Source organism: Indicator indicator, chromosome 14, assembly GCF_027791375.1.
Source record: "Indicator indicator isolate 239-I01 chromosome 14, UM_Iind_1.1, whole genome shotgun sequence".
Classification (NCBI taxonomy): Eukaryota; Metazoa; Chordata; class Aves; order Piciformes; family Indicatoridae; genus Indicator; species Indicator indicator.
Window position 1 is genome coordinate 10,602,262 of NC_072023.1, and position 19,961 is coordinate 10,622,222.

At 40.2% G+C, this 19,961-nt stretch overlaps 1 protein-coding gene across 3 annotated transcripts in view; it reads left to right on the forward strand.

The window, feature by feature from the left end:
- Positions 1-19,961, forward strand: part of LARGE1 (LARGE xylosyl- and glucuronyltransferase 1) — a 189,219-nt gene that overhangs the window by 75,660 nt on the left and 93,598 nt on the right. For all 3 annotated transcript variants that reach the window (XM_054386620.1, XM_054386621.1, XM_054386622.1), the window contains exon 5: positions 11,055-11,226. In XM_054386620.1, the coding sequence (XP_054242595.1) occupies positions 11,055-11,226 (172 nt within the window). The remainder of the gene's footprint in view (positions 1-11,054; positions 11,227-19,961) is intronic.

Consider the following 19,961-nt stretch of genomic DNA (forward strand, 5'->3'; position numbering starts at 1 on the left):
CCAGGGAAGGCTGTTTTAGCAGAGAATGAGCAAAAGATTAATAACTGCACGTGAGATGTTCCCAAATTTATTCAGTTTGACAAAAATTGTCCAGTGTACCCTGGAAAGAAAAAAAAAAAAAAAGAAGAAGGGAAAAGAAGAAGAAAAAAAAGATGTTAAAACCATGCAGTGCCTCGAAATGCCTGCTGCAACAATTGTATGTGCTACATATCTCCATTACAGCAACTGCTTGCTCAGAGCTTTGTCACCTAGCTGTGAGAAATGAAAGCATTTTGCTGTCCTGACCTGGACATAAGGAAATTATTTAACACTTTGATCTGCAGAAGGGGTATAGGTTGTATATCTCCGGTACTTGTTAGGGCGAGTTAATGGTCATCCGCTCTTCCAGCACAATTTTTCTTGGCATTAACAGATAAAAAGCTAGGAAGACATATAATGACTATGGTCTTAGAGCTTAATGGCTTTTCACTTGCTCAGAAGGACACCTCCCTGTCATAGGGCTTTCAATTATTGATAGAAGTGACTGTGCAAGGCATTCCTATTCAGGACCGGTATTGATGTGAGCATCTTGTAAAAATGTTTAGTGATCCTTGCTTTTAGATTTAGTAAGAACTGAAGTATATGTTTTTCCAAGCTGAAAAAAACAGATAGCAGGCTGGAAAGACTCCAGGAATATCCTTGATTCATCACCAGGGAGTTGGAATTGTTAGAATTCATCATTTGTTAAGTACTTGGTGTTGGCTTGTTTCTGAGAAACAACTGGAATGCAGGGAAGTGTTGCATGATGGTTCAGATGTGAGCTCCTTGCTGTGGAGCAGTCCAGAAGGCATTGTAGGCAGAAAGTATTCTGAAGAAGTAGGACTGAAAAGGCAATTCTTGTGATAAAATAGGATGTTCATCTTACAGCACATCTCTTTGTATTGTACTTCCTCACAGCACTGGAAGTTGTGAGCCCTGCTGTGCATCTGACATAGCAGGAGCATGTAGTGAAGTGAGTGGTCACTCTTCTTGTAAGTCTTCTGAAACCATCTCAGCCTGAGTAAGGGCATTCAGGTAGATTTAGAGTTTGAATACCTGCTTCAAAGGGGCCATACATAAAAAGGTTATTAATTTGATGTTACTGATGCTTCTTCTGTTTGAGTCAGCTTGAGATGGGAACATCTGAATTTCTAAACTGTGACATTTTATTTATCTGTTACTGGAGATATCACTGTTCAGATCAAACTGTCTTAATCCTGCAAAAGTTTCATTTTTTTAGGGTAAGAAGGCGATGTCAAATCTCATGCTTTCAGCACTCACATCTGAAGTTTCACAAGGTGCAAGAGATACCTTTTGACAGGGATGCTTCCTTTGAACACCCTTGATGAAAATTCACTGTTATCTGAAGTATTTGGCCAATATTTAGAGAGAACTCAAGAAGCCAAGCTGGTGTCATGAATATCAAGTTCATTGGTTCAGAGGTGCCCAAGGATGTTTTTATTTTCTTCAGATTGTTAGTGCTGCATTGTTGAGAGACAACTTATCTCTTTCTAGTGACAAAGACAAATATTTCCCCCTACCCTGCTGCATTCAATTCTTCTTATACCAGCTTATTGTTAGGACTGCTTGTTCACAGTTGTAATACATTTCATTCTTTATTATCTTGGTTATCCCAGATGTATTCCTGGAGCTTTGTAGTTCTCAGGAGTTTTGATCCTATTAGAATACGTACCATTAGAGAAAGGAATGCTGCTTCATGTGTTTTATTCTCTTGAAGCAATAGTTGCAGTATAAGAAGTTCCCAATCACTTGGCCTCTGATCCTGCAGGATGGAAGCTGGTTTGTTTTCCTGTAAATTCTTTGGGTTTTTTTTCTGAAAATGAGAGAAGTTATAGTTCTTTTTGAGATACAGCTCTTACTCTACCAGCTGGATGTGTGTGCCACCCACTAATGCATCTTTCTTGCAGAATTTTCATCTGTTGAAGTTTCACCATTCTAGCTCTAAAGGTAGAAACAATAAAAGCTTAGGTCTGGAGAGAAGTGATTTTACTGGTGAGAATGCCAGAGAGTGGCTAGTGGTGTCCCTCTAAGTAGAGAAAGGAATCTTTTTTTTCTTCTATGCATTTGCTGTGTTTCGACTTCACATTAGGATGTCAGAGGTCTGGTGGAAGCTGTGTTCCCTCATCCTTTCCACAAATCATCATCTTCTGCAGCTCAGGCTGTTGCATCAAAGTACATTCTGGTTTGTGCTGGATACAAACAGGATGCAGTCTTTCACTCTTAAAAGAATGAGTTTTTCCCTCAACATTTTTTAATTTGGCTGGGTTTTTTTTTGCAGGTAATAACTAATATTTCAGACCTGCAGTCTCCTGCCGGACATTACTTGGTTAATAATAGTCACTTTGACTGTTCTGCCACTTTCTTTTACCATCCTGAAAAAAGGACTTGCACAAAATCCAGTAGGGATAGAAATTACACTTCAGGTACGTTTTTGTCACTGAGCTGAGGCTATTGTCTATCCAACATAAGGTGTTTATGCAGGAGATGGTGTTGCTTTTTATTCTGGACAGTTTGTCCTTATGACACCTGTTTAATATCCTGACATTGTACAAAATGCAGATTAGATGCCTCTGGACTTTGACTCCAAAATCTGCATGGAAATTTGCCAGAACATGTAATGACTACAGCTAATGTGCATGTATTTGCATAGTTACTAACATTATAAAGAGGGCAATTACAATATTTCCATGGATTTGTATCTTCCCTGATGGATTAGTACAAAGAGCTTGTTGATTGAGTTCACTAGCAATTAAAACATGAAACTGATCTTTCTTATCTTTCCATACAGGTGAAGTGAAAAGGGCAGCCAGGAGTTGCTTTTGACCACTGGCCAAATTCTAAGCAGATCTACCTTTCAGTCAGCTTTTAGCAGAAAGCTTTGTCTTCCTGCCATTTTATCTAGTCCAGCTTTTGTGTCTCTTTTAACTCATTCACTGACAGGAAGGGGAAAACCAAGCGTTCTCTTGCCTTCTAAGGAAGACTTGCACTTTTGCCTCTGCTGGAGAGGTAGAACTGGGAAACTGGTTGGTTTGTTCTTGCAAACTTCACTCAGGATGCTCTGACTCTTGTGGGTCTTCCACCCTTGACTGCCATACTGAAAACAGCTGGAGTTGCACAGGTCAACAGAGAAAACAAAAAGGACATTCAGCATTTTGGAGACAGCAAGAAACATTGGAGAAATTTAAGAATGTCTCAAACGTGAGTGGAAACTGGCTGTTTGAGTTTAGTGGGGCTAAGCAAGGAGGGAGGAATGGAAACCTTGTGGAGGAAAGCCAGCAAAAGAGGAAGGAGATAATACCAGGAGGTGAATTACCTTTTGGTAATTTCTTTTCTGAGGAGGCTGTATGGCTGAATTACCTAAAGGTTACCTAAAGGGCAGAGACCAAAAAAAAAAAAAAAAGTCCATTTTACTCTATTTAACACTCTGCAGTTTCATCTGTGTAAAGCATGTTGGTTCCAAACACTGAGCATGGCTTAACTCTTGGCATTCTCAGTTAGTTTTGTTATTAATGAAGTTGTTGTGAAGAAGCTTTCTTACATCAGGTTTTTCCCATTTGTCTGCCCTTTGTGTATCTGTGTGCATTGGTGAGAGATTCGGAAAGGGAAGAAAAAGAAGAAAAGCAAGCATCATCATCAGGGAGACTGTGTTACAGACTTTGCTACAGAGATGAGGAATAATTTGCAATTGTTTTCCTTTGCTGTATGCTGATTTGGGAGGTTTTGTTTGTTCTGCCTTTTTAATATCTAATCTTCCTTTCCACTTGTGGCTTGCTCCATGCTTTCTGCATTTGCTCTACATTATCCAGGACCCAGAGGTTCAGATAATCATCCATTTCTATCTCAACTTTTTTGCTCACTGCTATTTGTATCCCAACTTGTTGCATGCATGTGTGGAAGATATCATCTGTTCATAAAGCAAGAGAGGAGGCAGAATTCTATTAAAGTCACCAGTGCTGCTGTGATAAGTAAGAACAACAGCAGCAAAGGCCAACAGAAAGAGAAAAATAATTTAATCAAAAATGTATAAAACCCCATCTCTTTACAATTGTTTCTCAGTGCAAATTATTATTATTTCTTTAAAAATCTTAGGCACCAGAAGTTCTGAATCTGGAAAAGTTATCCAGCTTTACTGGATTCCTGGTTTCCTTAACAACCATTCATATAAATAGTAAGGACCTATTATGGGGAAGAATATCAGTACAGTTGAAACCTGTGAATCACCCAGGCAAAAATTAAGTTCAAGGTTGAAGTTACAAGTTATCCAGCAAATATTAATAGAAAAGTCTGGATTTGCTTAAATAAATATCTTCTGTTAATGTTTGATGGGTATTTAACAAGGCCAGAGCAAAGCCACTGATTTTCTTAAGGTGAGATGCAAGGAGATTCCTTTTGGCAATGCTTCTGAGGAAGCTATTACAGGTGACAGTCACTTTCTTCCTACCAGGCACCTTGATCACTTAAAATTGCTCGCTCTCTCTCTTTCTATTTTGATTCTTTTGTTAATTATTATCTGTAAAAACAAAGCAAATCATGCTAAAGACAGGCATGAATGTTACCCACATTTAAAGTTAACCTACTATTTCCCTCCCTTCTCAGTGATTCAGTTAACCCAGTCTCAGCATAAGATGTTGATATTGCTCACCTGGAGGCAAGAGGGTGAGAAAGGGAGCCAGGCAGACAATCCTGCAGAGTTTAGATAGTGTGAGGTGTGGTAAATGGGAAATGGGAAAGACTATCCTGAAACTAATCCTGATCTGTGCTTGTTCTGCTGGAATTGTGGCTCAGTGTTCATGAATGGGAGAAAAAGTATGGCAAAAAACTCACAGCAGATTGAAGTGAATGGGTGAAATTGAGAAACAGTGATGAAAAAAACGTCTGTGTATAAAGAAAAGTTCCTGTCCTGTGCCAATCAATACAATATTGTTTATTTCCCACCTCTTTTTATGCTTTGTGTGGCAAAAAAACCCAACAAAAACCGTTGATATTACGATTGTCCTTACAATGGTGATACTATTTTCCTCCAGTTTAGAAAGCACCTGAAAATGTCAGTTCTATTATATGTCTTAAATAAAAGTCATATGGTTTGAAATAATAACAACAACAACAATAATGATAATAATAAAAGTTATCTTGCTACTTCTAGCATTCATAGAAGCAGCAAAGCACTAAACAAGTGTAGTAAGAAAATCAATAAAGTATTAAAGGTTGCATTTTTCCAGTGTGAAGTTTTCAGGACATGCTGTCAGGGAAAACACTTCATCAGCCAAACCTCCCTCATCTTACCATGCTGAACAGGAAGCACTCTTTACAGCTCAGAGAGTGCTATGTTGCTCTGTATTCCGTGGGGCAGTGAGGACTTCTGTTCAGAAAATGGAAAAAAGCATTATTAAACAAATAAGAGATCCTGACAGGAACCTAATGAAGTTCAACATGGAAAAGTGAAAAGTTTTATACCTGGAGACCTACCCCATGCAGCAGTACATGCTGAGGGTCACCCAGCTGGAAGCAGCTTGGCAGAAAAGAAGTTAGGAGTCCTGGTGGACATGAGACAGCCATGTGCCTTCGTGACAGAGGTGGCAACTCAAATCCTTGGCTGCAAAACTATTTCCCGAAGTCTGAGGGAGGTGATCCTTCGATTCTATTCAGTGCTGGTGAGGCTGTTCTGGACTCATCAGTACAAGAGAGATGTGGGCAGAGTAGAGAGGGTCCTGCCAAGGGCCACAAAGATGATGAAGGGACTGCAGCATCTCAGACACCGGGGAAGGCTGACAGTACTTGCCATGTCCAGCCTGGAAAAAAGAAGGCTCAGAAGGATATTTTCAATGTATAGAAATGCCTGAAGGGAAGGTGCAAAGAAAACAGAGCCAGGCTCTCTTCAGAAATGCCTAGTGACTGGACAAGGGGCAAATGGCACTAACTGAAACAGAAGAGATTCCCTCTGAACATTAGGAAACACTTTTTTACTGTGGGGGTGACTGAGCACTGGCACAGATTGCCCAGGGAGATTGTGGAGTCTCCGCCCACGGACACATTCAAAAGTCATCTGAACATGGCTCTGCTTGAGCAGGGGAAGGTTGGACCAGGTGACCTCCAGAGGTGCCTTCCAACCTTAATCATTCTGTTATTCTGTGATGCTGTATGGACTGCACCCTATTCATCAGGAAAAGTTAGGATAGATTTTCCTTCTGGTAGGGAGGAAATCTGACCTGGTTAACTGGGGAAAGGCTGTATTTAGAGGGGAGATGAAGTCTCAGAGCTAGAATTTGAGTGCTTTGTTTAATGATGCTATTATATAAACCCTCTCAATCCAAGAAGCACCCAGCAGCCAAGTTGTTAGGTTTTCAGTCAACCTCCAACACTTCAGGGAAAGATGGGAAGCAATGACAGAAACGTTTACAGTCCTACAGAATCTTAATTTGACTTTCCTCTGCATCTCTGCTTGCTATTGTTTTTATGTTCTAGTCTGTGTCTATATAAACCAGCACAAAGGTAACACAGCAAATACATTATCTCTTTTCTTATGCTTCACCTTACTCTCTGTTTATCATTCTTTTAGTAATGTAGCAAAGAGAAGGGTTAGTGCAGCAAAATAATATTTGCAAAATATCTTAGCCTGTAAGACTGATGGCCTTTGAGAGCACAGGGTTTAAATAGATATGTAGTAATAATCAAATTTAATTAATGGTGCTTTCAGCAAATATGACACTGACACATGACTTCTAAGTGCATTTTTCTTCTCACTCAACTAGAGCACTTACCCTGTTCTTTTCCACACTTACGCTCAAGACTGGCACCCATCCCTGCACCCTGCTTCCCATTTTCATCTAAGAGCTGTTTACTTTGGTTTTATCCCAGTGAGGATCAGGTGGCAGCTGTTAATAAATGCAGAGTAAGACACACGAGAAAAAGAAACATAAATTTATGTCTACAGTGATAGGTTCTGAATTAGCCACAACTACTCGAGGGAAAATGGTTTGCTGTTCTGGTAGTTCTGTGAAAACAAATGTGACCTAAATTAAGTTGATAGAAGGCTGGGTCCAAATCAGCAGGAGCTGTAAATAAGCATGCCACTCTTCACTGCAGTAGCTTGTGGCTGCTGAAAACTTACAGGACTTCAAAAATCAACCAGATTCATGAATGAAAAATCCATCAAAAGCTGCTGATGAAGAAAATGCCAGTCTAGCTCTGAAATTTGGTGCAAATTGCCAGAGAATGGGAATATATATATATATATATATAGTGCAGTACCACTGTAGAATTTCCCTGGGTTTATATTCTTCAGTAGGCACCTGCCACCATCCACTATCAGATGTGGGCTACTGAAATCAGTGGCCTTTTGATCTGACATAAGACAAGCATCCTTAAGTTGTTTGTCCTTTCCTGTTGATCAGTGTTTCTGCTTTCCTTCTGTTCATGTTGGTAGTATATTCCAAACTGGCTCTCTGCTAAGTCTACAAGACCAAGTCTCCATCTCTTTCAAAGAGGCTCAAGATGCCTGCCCATGTACAGATTTCACAACTACAGAGCAATCAGTGTTCATTTGGAAAGCCTGGGGAAATTCCCCATTGTCTTCTTTTTCGGAGAAAAATATACCATGCTTAGGGAAAAACAATTGCAGTTCCCTGAAGATGTACAGTATTAGAGTTGAAGTCAGGCTGAACATATTTGTGGTGACTTACTCGAAGAGTTATGCTCTTTGATATCAATGTGTGGGCAACCAGACTCAAATTTTAAGAGTTAACAATCCCTAAAGATTTGGGAATGTGGTCACTTTACAATCCATTGACAGGCAGGGTGTGAGCCACCGTTTTCCCTTCTTTCTATCATGTCTAGGTTTGACTTCTCTGTTTAAAAATGACACTGTAATGAACATTGCCTGTAATGAACATTTACACTGTGGTAGCAGGTGTGAGAAAGCTGATTTTTAGCTCTCTGCATCCACTGTTTTATTCAGCTCTTGCCTGAGATGGTCAGAAGATAGCTGGGGAAGACAACTTGCTGGAAAAGTGCTGCTGGACTTGGAGACTGTTGCTTCTCTGGCATTTATCAGAGTGATCAGTTATGTACAGGATGCAGACTGATGGGCATGTGATTTCCTTATTTCTGTAAGGCCTGTATCCATAGCCAGAAGCACTGAATAGGTTTAGATAATTTAGTGTATTTTCAGTCGTTAGTTATGGAAAGAATAAAGATGGTTCTGATGAAAGGTCGTTAGTGAGAAGATATTATTTCACTGAGCTCACTTAAGAGAATCACTGTCAGCACCAACTAAATGCCTCTTTTTTACTCTCTTCTTGTGAACAAAATTCCAGACATTGAGAGCTGGAGATCCAAAATGTGCTGCTTCTGCTGGACTGAGTTACACAAATGACAAAACACGTCACACTATTTAATTTCTAATTTAATTTCTATTTTAATTTTTAACTAGCTCTGTTTTGTTTTTTTTTTTTCCTAGGAATATTCTTCTAGGAATATTTGCTCTCTGAAGGCAACTCTGATCTTGCTTATAAAGCAAATGATTCACAGACATTCCATATGTGGGCCATTTTAACTGTGCTAGAGAAAAAAAAGAAAGAGAAAGAAAGAAAGACAGGAAGGGAGGAAGGAAGGAAGGAAAGAAGGAAGGAAGGAAGGAAGGAAGGAAATATTTAGTTAATATTTTAGATAAATGAAATGGCTAAATGTAACCAGTTATATCAAAGTGGACAGCTTGGAGGTTGCAAATTTTCCAAGAGTTTGTGCTTAGGTCACCTAATTATAATATCTTAACTCCTGAGCACCTATTCAACCCTAGTGGGATTTTGTTTCTTTGGTAAGAGTATACATAGTACCCAGAGAGAGTGAGCCTTTGCAGTGCTGTTGTGTAGCATAAGGAGCTTTCCTTGGCATGAATTTGGAACACTTACATTATTCATGAATAGCAAAGCCATGCAAAAATGGTGCTGGGGACTAATTAGGACCCCTGTTTGTGTCTTCCTCAGCTCTGCATCAGAGGAAGGAGAACTTCAGATACATTGAGACGATTGGCAGTTGAAGCTTCAACATACGCTCAAATCAAACACGTGCTAGCCAGCTGTGATGGACCATTGGAATAGGGACTGCTCCTTTCATTTTTAAAAGGAAGCCTTTCAGACATAAGGCTTCAGGATGGCAGGCTATTGGCTTCTGTGTGCCAGACTGAAAGGAACTGCCATCTAAGGATCTCCCTGCAGTGATACATGGCAATAATGCTAGCTATCCCTGGAGGTGTTCAAGCGGGGATTGGATGTGGCACTTGGTGACATGGTTTAGTAGTCATGAGGTCTTGGGTGACAGGTTGGACTTTGATGATCCTTGAGGTCTTTTCCAACCTTATTGATTCTGTGATTCTGTTGGGAATCCTGAGAGCAACAAAAGTAATCAGTCCTTGAAAGTGATTTACTTTTCCAGCCACCTTTTACCTGCCCTGCTTGACTCAGGCTTATGCAACACCTGAACCATGGCCTTACCAGGCTTGTTTGCAGAAGCATATCAGGATTTATTCTGGGACATTATTGCATTTGGACTAATGAAATGATGGACATGTCATCTGGAAGCAACACAGGGGTGTGTAACAATAAAAGCAAGCTCAAGTCCTTAAAATTAGCTTAACTCTTTTTATTTCAGTATGACTGGAGAGCTGATCTCTTAGAAGTGGGGGAAGGCTTTACCCTGGGACAAGAAAGCTAAGAATACCAAAAAAAGTTGTGTGCCATTTTTAAGTGAAAAGAGCAGGTTGGTTTACACCAGCAGAGGCCTCATTATATTCAAAAAGAAATGCACTCTAATCACCTATTGTTAAACTGTCTTCAACCACTCTTCCAACTTCCAAATAAAGTTTAGGGACCTGTATTCTTGAAAGTTTTTTGAGGAAATGAGCTCTTCTGTGGAAAAGCTGTTTCACGTAAGAAACATTACAATTCTAGTGAATAGATATGAGACAGTTAAACAACAAAATAAATCTTCTCAGCTACCTGAATGCGCTTACTTTCTGCCTGCTTTCTCTGAAGTGTAACATGCCAGGACAGATCTTGAAATCTCTCACTCAGGTCACCTATAGACAAAATACTAATTGAAGTTAATGGGAGCATGACTCAGGGGAAAACTTAAAATCTAGGAATTGTACTGCATGTCCTTTAAAATACTAAACAAGAAAAGTTTCAGACAGGGCAACAGGAACTTTTCAAAAACTTCTATATCCCACTTTCTGCAGTGACTTTTACTATTTGAGAAACTGAGTCTCACAGAAAGAAAATTAAGCATAGGTCATGGAGAATCCTAGTGCCAGTAGCACAATGAAATACTGAGTTTCATCTCCCAACTTATTCTAGAAGCTGTTGAAATGTATTCTTTAGCCCTTAAGAAGTAAAATAAATGTTGGGTTTTGCCTCTTCAGTATATAAAACCAAAAAAAAATGTGGCTTAAGATGTCTCCTACTTTCTCCAGTTTTGATCATGTCTGTGTAACATTGGCAGCTTTAAGGCCTAAGGAAACTGTGAGCTTGTAAGAAACAATATTTTTGCAATTTTCTGGCCCATTGTTCCAAATCACTGGCCTTTTGAAGTTCCTACCTCCAAATCTGTTAGAAATGAAAGCAAAAAAATTGTATTTGTTACTTCTACTTCAGAGTCAGAAAATTCTGTGAATGGCGGATCCAAAAGTTTGTGTTTCATTGGAAAATGAAAGCAATGTGCAAGACACCTGAAGTTTTGAAGTAAAAATAGATTTCAATTTTAGCAGGATGCATGGATGTCTCAGCATGGGTTGTACCAGGTTGGAAAGTCTCAACTAATTATATTATGTGAAGTGGTTTTCTCAAAGAACGTTGGTTTTGGGTTTTTTTTTCTGAAGCTAATTTAAGAGCAGGATTTTAGATGTCTCTCTCCATCACAGAGATCTTTCACTGTGTCAAGAAACTAATGTCAGGAAGAGTCTCTTCTCTCTAATGAAGATCATTTTTTTCTTCCTTTTTTCCCCACTTCCCATTTCCTGTCAGTCGGAAGTGTCTTGGATCCCCAACAAGCACTACTCTGGGATTTATGGGCTGATGAAGTTGGTTCTGACTAAGACATTACCTTCCAATCTTGAGCGAGTCATTGTCCTCGACACAGACATAACATTTGCCACGGACATTGCTGAGCTCTGGGCCGTCTTTCACAAGTTCAAAGGTATTCTAAGATTTTTTTTTTTACTATCTTTATTTGAGGGGGAGGGAAAATGCTAAAGCAAACAGGGGTAAAAGGGCTGTCTGTGGTTTGTTAAACGTTTTGGCTTTGTTGATTTTTGGTGTTTGAATATAATTGTTCTATTTATTAGCACTTTCCTCAAGGATGTTCCATATAGAATGATTTGCCACACTGATTATCTGTGTGATTTGTTCTACTGGCCTAATGATTTGGGACAGATGAGAGCTTGACAGTGTAGTAGATGATAAAGACCTATGAGGCTGGTGTAGTGTTCAAGTACTTGTTTGCATTCAGTATTTGGAAGAATTTGCTTTATATTTTTATTTATAAAACCTAACTATTACTTTCAGTGTAACTTCTCCATGCTACTGCTGATCATGAGTGAAGTTAGGATCACACTTGGGCCAGGGAGGGGGATGAAGGGGGCAGAATTAAACGTGAATTGAAATAAGTAACTGCCTGCTCCTCTTAATGAGTTGATAAATGGCTTTGGATTTGAAATATCCACCTCAAGTAGTTTTTCTTATCTTCTCCATTTTCCCACAGCTCCTTGAAAATTTCCTTTATAATTTAACCAAGAAAGGAGACTTCCAGAGTAACTGTGTAAGGAGATAATCAGAAAAATGTTCCCCACCACCCTGTCACAAACTGGAGCGTTTTGCTGGCTAACGCACTTCTAAAACCATTTAATTCTTCCTGCCTCAGAGTCAGAGATGCACCCTATTGTTCTCCTCTTGCCCTCAGATATGTGTTGTGTTGCTTGTAAGTGCAGAGGCATCCCAATATACTGATTTGAAGGTTTATAGCTCTGTAAAAATGTAACCTTGATGTATATCATCAACTTTCTTCAAATCACATCAAGCAAAGTCAGCCTAAGCAAGTGTGAGTGTTTCTTTACAGAAGCTGAAATACATCATTGCATTAGAAAAGTGACAGAAGGAAAGCACATTTACTGTACTTAGCCTGTGATGAAATCCACAAGGCATCCTTGCCTTTCCCAGTACCTAGCTAATGGGCAGAACCTAGTGTCTTCAGCTCTGTAGTCAAAAACCAGGTTCTGTTGCTTGCTTTGTGTCACAAACTGGAGCATTTTGCTGGCTAACGCACTTCTAAAACCATTTAATTCTCCCTGGCTCAGAGTCAGAGATGCACCCTATTGTTCTCCTCTTGCCCTCGAATATGTGTTGTGTTGCTTGTAAGTGCAGAGGCATCCCAATATACTGATTTGAAGGTTTACAGCCCTGTAAAAATGTAACCTTGATGTATATCATCAACTTTCTTCAAATCACATCAAGCAAAGTCAGCCTAAGCAAGTGTGAGTGTTTCTTTACAGAAGCTAAAATACATCGTTGCGTTAGAAAGGTGACACAAGGAAAGCACATTTACTGTACTTAGCCTGTGATGAAATCCACAAGGTCTCTTTGCCTTTCCCAGTACCTAGCTAATGGGCAGAACCTACTCTGTAGTCAAAGACCAGGTTCTGTTGCTTGCTTTGTGCATTTGTTTCCTTTGTCTGACTGCACTGATGTTCATTCATCAGGTCGGAAGCAATCACCTCCTCGCTTAACTGAACTATTCACAAACTTTCTTCAATATGGAAAATAAAGTTTTTCCTCCTCTTCAAGGATTATTCAAATCTCTTCTCCAAGCCTTTCCAAACCTTGAGTTTGCATATAAATATACGCCTTGACAACTGTAGTTGACATAATTGTATGCACAGGGAGTAATGGACTTGATGATCTCAGAGGTCTATTTCAGCCTCAATAATTCTGTGATTCATGGAATCATAGAATTGTTAGGGTTGGAAGGGGCCTCAAGGATCATCTAGTTCCAATCCCGCTGCCATAAGCAGGGACACCTCACACTAAATCAGGTTGTTGAGAGCTGTTCTGTAATGCTGTACTGTCTCACTGTGTGCTACTCTTCCATTAATAGTAATAATTTACTGCATATGGTGTATTAGCATGATGAGGCAGATAAAGAAATGTCTATCAACTGAACTAGGGCATAGAGTATTTCATGATCAAAGATAGCAAAATCTAAATTGAGACAATGAGGGGAATCATTGCCTTGCTTTTATTTTTTCCTATAGTTGCAATGAAAGTTTTGCTGGGGAAAGAAACTAAGCATAAAGGCTGCTCATAAAGCAAGGAATGTGGAGCAGGGACAGGCCTGAGATTGAAAACAATACAGACAGAAAATATGGAAAAGGATATATACTGGGAGTAAAAAAGTGGGTGTAAGTCAGTCTTTATAGAGCTAGACAAGTTTGTTCATCTGATCAGAGTTGTGAAAAAGCTTTAACTTAGGCATAGAAACAGAAACCTTGTGCAACTGCCAGCCCTCATATAACATACGTGTCACAACTCCCAAAAGTACGATTTTATAAGTTGTCCAGTCTGTCTTTTTAATTATGACTGACCACCTGCTTCTCCACAATTTTTTAATCCTGGCAATAAGTGTGTCAATGCCTACATCTGCTCTTCTTCCAGACAGTCATGTACAAAGAAAGAATTAATGGGACAATCGCATAGCCCAGGAGTTGAGCGTGGTGGGAGAGGACCTTGGAAGGCATGTGTGTCCAAAATAATGATCCTAAATGTTGGAGAGGAGAGAGAAGAAGAAACTCCTTGTCTTGCAGTTTAAGCACACCCAATTTGCTGTTTAGAAAACCCCACAGGAAGTTTTAAATGGTGCCTGCAATAACCAGCATCCTTGTTCTGCAAAGGTTGTTCTTCCAGTTGTCTTAAGAGTTGCTGAAAAGATCAGACCCTTACATAGTAACTTAATATTTTAAGTGATAAAGCTACTATTACATTCTCTCTGTAGATGGGAAAAGGGAGTAGAATTCCCTCCTGTTGCTCTTCTGCCCTTTTGTGGTAAGTTCTTTGCATACACCCTTGCAATAAATGATCCAACTATTCCGTAATGGAGTGCACAAATTAGGGCTACCACATACTTGATTTTATTTGAAAATCTCTTCTTTGAAGTGACAACCTTAGGCTTTGGCAGAAATTCACACCTCTCTTCCATAGCCTGAAACGGTGTCTGAAGCAATCTAACGTTTAAACATTTCTCTTAGGAGTTGCTAGGAGTTGCATAATTATTATTCCTTTTGTATGCAAGCTTCAATCTCTATGCATAAACATTTCTTTGGGAAACAGTAACCTGAATTTAAAGAGTCAGGTCCAGCTTTTTGGCTAGGACTTGAATATTTCTGCTTTAGCCTCATTTTCTTTTGCCCTCTCAAAGATAAGCAGTCTGTTTCTCTAGGACAGATATATACCCCCACATCGTTGACTTCAAAGTTGTGAGTCTGCAGCCAGTCTGGTGAAGATAACCTGTCATGCGTGTTTTCTGTGACTTGGTTGACACTGATTATGTTTTCTATTCATCTTTCACTGGATTTTGACAGTTCTAAACTTGAGAAAGGATCTAGCCTAAGGGCAGAAGAGTGAGGCTGTAGATCATACGCGTTCTTGGAGGAAGTGCTGCAAAGTGTTTTAGACAGCGAGGATTAGTGTAACCAATATGCTTTTGTTGCAGAAATTGTGTGAATTCTTCTGAGAAAAGAGCCAGTCCACAGCTATGCTCTCTGCTGTCAATCTTAAAGTTCTTTTTGAGACCACATCACCTAATTGTTTCATTGTTCTTGCTCACCCAGACTCTTGGTAGTGAAATGTGGCTTCTTATTTTCCAGACTTCTGATTTTTACTTTAATTCTATGTTAAATATGGATTCTAAATTGTAAATGGGATTGTGAGTTTATTCAGGACCTGGCTTGAACAGTCACTATAATTTTTTGTGTTGCAGTTTGCAGTTCAGTCAGGATCACAGCCTCTTTGTGCTGGGTGTTGTACGTATCATAGAATCATAGAATGCTTTGGGTTGAAGGAGGTGATTCTTGGATGTTAACCACCTTTCTTGGGCCCTTTTTCCCTCCCTGGTCTTATCCCATGGTTCTCTACCAAGCACATCCCTGAAGAGGCAAAAATCTGTTCTTCTTGAAGTCCAGGGCAGTGAGCTTGCTTTGTGTCCTCCTTGTTGCCCTGAGGATCTTGAATTCCAACATTTTACTGGCACTGCAGCCAAGGCTTGTCCTGGTGTCACATTCTCTACCAGCATCTCTTTTTGTGGGAGAGCAAGGTACAGCAGAGCATCTCTCTTAGTTGGCCTCTGTCACTTGGAGAAAGAGGTTATCATTAATGCATTCCAGGAACCTCCTGGACTGCTTATGTTCTTCTTTTGATTGGCCCTTTCAAACCCCTTTCCTTATGACCAGGAGGATTGATGAAAAAAATGCTTGTGCTCCTGACCCCCTTACCATTGCTCCCAGGGCTCTGTAATTCTCAATACGCCTCAGGCTGCTCCTGGCTGTATCACTGGTGCCCATGTGAAAGAACAGAAGTGGATAATAGTCAGTAGATTGTAGAAGGTTTATTAGTCTCTTAGTGACATCCCTGATAGGGGCCCTAGGCAAGCAGCACACCTCTCTACAGAATGCATCAGGTTGGCAATTGGGTGCCTCCATCCCTCTCAGAAGAGAGTTGCCTCCTCCTGTCACCTGCACCTATCATTAGGTGCAGTGGTTGTTACATGGGGAGCAGACTGGGCTGCCCCACTGAGCTCCAGCATCTTTCTTGATGTGGTGGGTCTTTCCTCTTCAGTGTACAGAGCAGTGAAATGGTTCTGCAAGAGCTTCAGGGTAAGTCTCTTCCTCCTGCAGGTCCTCGCCATAGCAGGTTTCCATTCTTCATTATTGGCTCCCCTCCCTTCCATACATACTGGGGGAGAGGGGCGGTGGGGGTGTGAGGGGGATGGTGAGGTTTTGGCAGTTTAACCATGAGTCTACTGCAAACCAGCTATCTAATTCCTTCTCAGCCTCACTTATGTTACACAGCCTTCTCACTGGTTCCTGCAGTTCAGCCACCTACTGCAGGAGGTCCTTCACCTGTGTACACCTTTTGCAGGCAAGTCTTTTGCCTGCCTCTGCCCCAGGAGAAAGATGTAGACACTTCCTGCAGTCTGAGGTCTGTACTGCAGCCTCTCCCTTCAGCAGCTCCATCTGGGTGGAGGCATTAGCCACTGCTGAGTGCACTGATGGTTCAGACCCCTCAACCAGAGCTGCAGCCTTTATTCTCAGACAAGTGCCGTTGGTTCTGCTTTGAAGGTCCAGTAAAATGAATACCCTTGACCTGTGCAAATGGTCACAGAGCAGTACCTGCTTGCTGGGTTATATGAACTTTAAGTCTTTCCATTTGGCTAGTGGAATGTCCCTCATTTGCAGAGGTGCCTTCCCTTTGTGCCCTCCTTTGCAAACTGATGCACCATGCCCTGGTCACTGTTGCTCCCTTGGACTGCCTTTGTGGGAGAGGGGCATCATTGCTATTAACACTAGCGCTGTCAGCCCCACTCTCTGCTGAGAGCTGCTGGCTCCTGGCAAGGTTCTGTGTTTCCAGGGGTTTCCCTGGCTCAGGAAACACCTCATATGAGCCTCAGCCTCCTACCCTGTTGCAGTAGAGCTGGTTGCCTCAGCCATTTTAAGTACTTTTAAACAATAGAGATTGGATGGTACATAACTAGTGCATTTCAAATAACTCTACTCGTAGATTAAGTCATCCACAGAATATAAATTACAGTTAGGGTTCATCTGTGTAAGTAAATATTCTCTGGCAAGCTGATAAAGGCAATAAGGCAGAATCACCTACCTTCATTAACCCAGCATCCAAGAAGTAGAAATGGCAAGCTTGAGAGGAAGACTGAGATTTCCATATTCATACTTTACATGAATAAAAACATGCTATAGAACCTGTTTGGTTTATGTCAGGAGCTCAAACAATGATAAAAATTCATACTGACATCATAAATACCAGAAAAGGTCAGCAGTGATTTTGGTGCAGGATCAAGTGCCCACAGCTGAAGAGAGATTGGCACATAGTCAATCCTAACCTTAAAATTTGCAAACACTCAGTACGTGGGTGCTTTGGCATATAACAGTCTAGGCTCATGCTACTTTTGCAGCTTCTTCTAGAAAAAAAAAAAGGCAAATAAACAAACAAACAAAAAAAAATCACAACCACGAGAAAATTCAACAAATTGTGTAGGTGGTTTAGTAGTGCTGTTCCTACAAGAACTATAATGCATAAGGTTGTAACATCAGATGCCTGCATAACATTTCATTTGTGTTTGAATTCAGTGTGCCAGAAAGTGAGATGCTGATGGCAGTGGTGAGAGTCAGGTAGAGTCATCAGGTGCTGTACTAATTTCCCTGAATTTGGCTCTATCAGTGAAGCCCTGTTGTAATAAACTATAACTGTCATAGATTTAGGCTCTTTTTCTGCAAAAATTGTCCTCTTAGTAGATATGCTCTTCCTGTGATGATGTAAAATACTCAGTTGTTGCCAAGATTAAAATTTAAAATTCATTGTCACCTATGGCTGAAGCCAGGATTTGAGCCACAGAATTGATTCTGGGAAGGTTCTGTAGTTCAGTCTGTCAGTTTACACTGAGTAAATCATTAAAGCTTCCAGTTCTCATTCTGAGACAAGATCTCTGTGGGCTGACACGCGGTTTGTGTTAAATCCTGCAGAGATCTTTCCCTTCCTTCTGGTCAGTGCAGTAGGTTTTCTTTTCTTATCAATCAAGAGGAAGGCATTAGCAGCGTGCACCTTAATGTGTGTAAAAATCCATGGTATGAGTCAGTCTTTCTGCAAAGGCAACAGGATCACATTGTAGCAGAGTGCATTAATAAAATTGTCAGGTAGCTGTTAAAATAGTTTAAAATTATCTGAATTTTTACAGGTGTCTAAAAAGGCCGAATGGCACTTGTCTTTGCTCATAAAAGGAACATCTGTTACTTCCTGAAAGACTTCTGTGAGTGTTTAATGGTTAGACTATGGCTCATAGCTCATCCTAGGGTTATTCCACAAATGAAATACATTTTCTCTTTGAAAAGGTCCCTGTGGAGACTCTATCTGCTCAAGATTTTCTATTCCTGATTGTTATATCATGGTGTTTTCTTTTTTTCTGCTGCAGAAGCTTTGAAGCATCATTGATAAAGAATCCTATTTGTTAGCTATGGCTGACAGAAATGTTGGGGTGTGTCATGCTCCTCTATCTCCTGATGATGCTGTTGTTATCCGTATGTGACACTACAGGAGTGAACATTGATTTTGCTTGGTGAGGAGCCAAAGAAAGTAAGGAAGACAAGTTTCTGACTGTGACTGGAGGTTTAATGAGGAGGGGATCAAGCAAAGAATGGGACTTGCTGATTCTGTCAGTCTACGGAAAAACACTTTTGTCTCTCCACACTTGTAGGATAAGCTGACTGGCTGAAAGTTCTTCCCCCCCCCCCTAATTGCAGTTTGCTTTGCTGTGGTATTTCTTTATCAAGGAGGCAGTATGTAAGAAAGCTGACCTCAGTAAATGAGCTCCAGGGGAGAGAGTTTATTATATGGATCAGCATGTGCACAGTCTAGTTTATGGGTTTTAATGTGACAAGGAACATAATCAGAAAATTCTGATTATGAATTGCTGCCAAAATAGAATGGCTGCAGTTTCTAAAACATCTGTAGTTCTTTTTTAGCTGAATGGTTCTTTGTCTGTTTCTACCACCAGGCAGAAATATTTAGAGGTGAAAGGCTAACAGTGCATAGAAATTAGGTACAACTCACGGTGGGGGAAATTCTAAGATAAAGTAAAATAAAATAGAAGATATAAGTTCTTTATTTTCCCATTTTTATTTCCAAGGGATACCCTTCAGTGATGTTTTCAAATTTTTTGCCATGGAGGTTAGGAATGTTTTAATTAAAAATGAAAGCAAATATTCTTGTCTCATCTTTAGATTCCACAACCGGAGTTTTCAGGATAAAAACCCACCACATACTACAAGATTTCTAATAAAATCTTGTTGGCAAGACCAAAACTTTGAGGACTTTTTTTCTACCTTCTCAACATCAATCTCATCCTTTTCCCACGTTATTTGTTTCCAGTTTTTGTTCATCTGCCACTCATTCTACAGCTGCCTTTGGCTTAGATGCTGTATCAAATACTCAAACTTGGATGACTCACACAGTGTTAAAGCAAAAAGCACAGTTTCTGTCTCCGCTGAGCTCTTTCTTCAGGATTTAAAGAGACTTTAATTCTATTAATCTCAAGTACTCCAGCCGTGGAGAATGGACCTAGAGCTTTTTGAATTGCCTTGCAAATATTTATTGAGTGGAATCTGTGCAGAGTGCAGCATCAGAGGAGCAAAGTGCATATCCTCATCTCCCTTGACTAGCAAAAGCTGTGATTTTCCCGAAGCCAGAAAATCCATCTCCCAGAGGGTCCACACCAGGAGACAGAGCATTCCTGCTTTGTGCATTTGTTCCTGTCAGAGTGCCTTTCTGGAAATGAGATGCCAGTAGGCTGTGCTGAAGTGAAAACCAATGAGAATAGAGAGTGGGAACAAACTGAAGAGGAAAATAATAACCTTGGATCTCATATAAAAAGGGGAAATCAGTTAAGAGTTTCTGTGCACCAATAAATGTTTTGGGTTGGCATATTTTCCTGCAATCTGTTTACCTTCCTCTGCAATTATAGACATGCTTTCCCCTCAGATACAAGCAGTACCTCTGCCCCATCAACTCACAACTTGTTTAATTCTATGCATTTTTACAGGGCTGTTTAAAAACCCTTAAACCCAAACGCCTACCATTCTTCTTTGGTGGAGCACA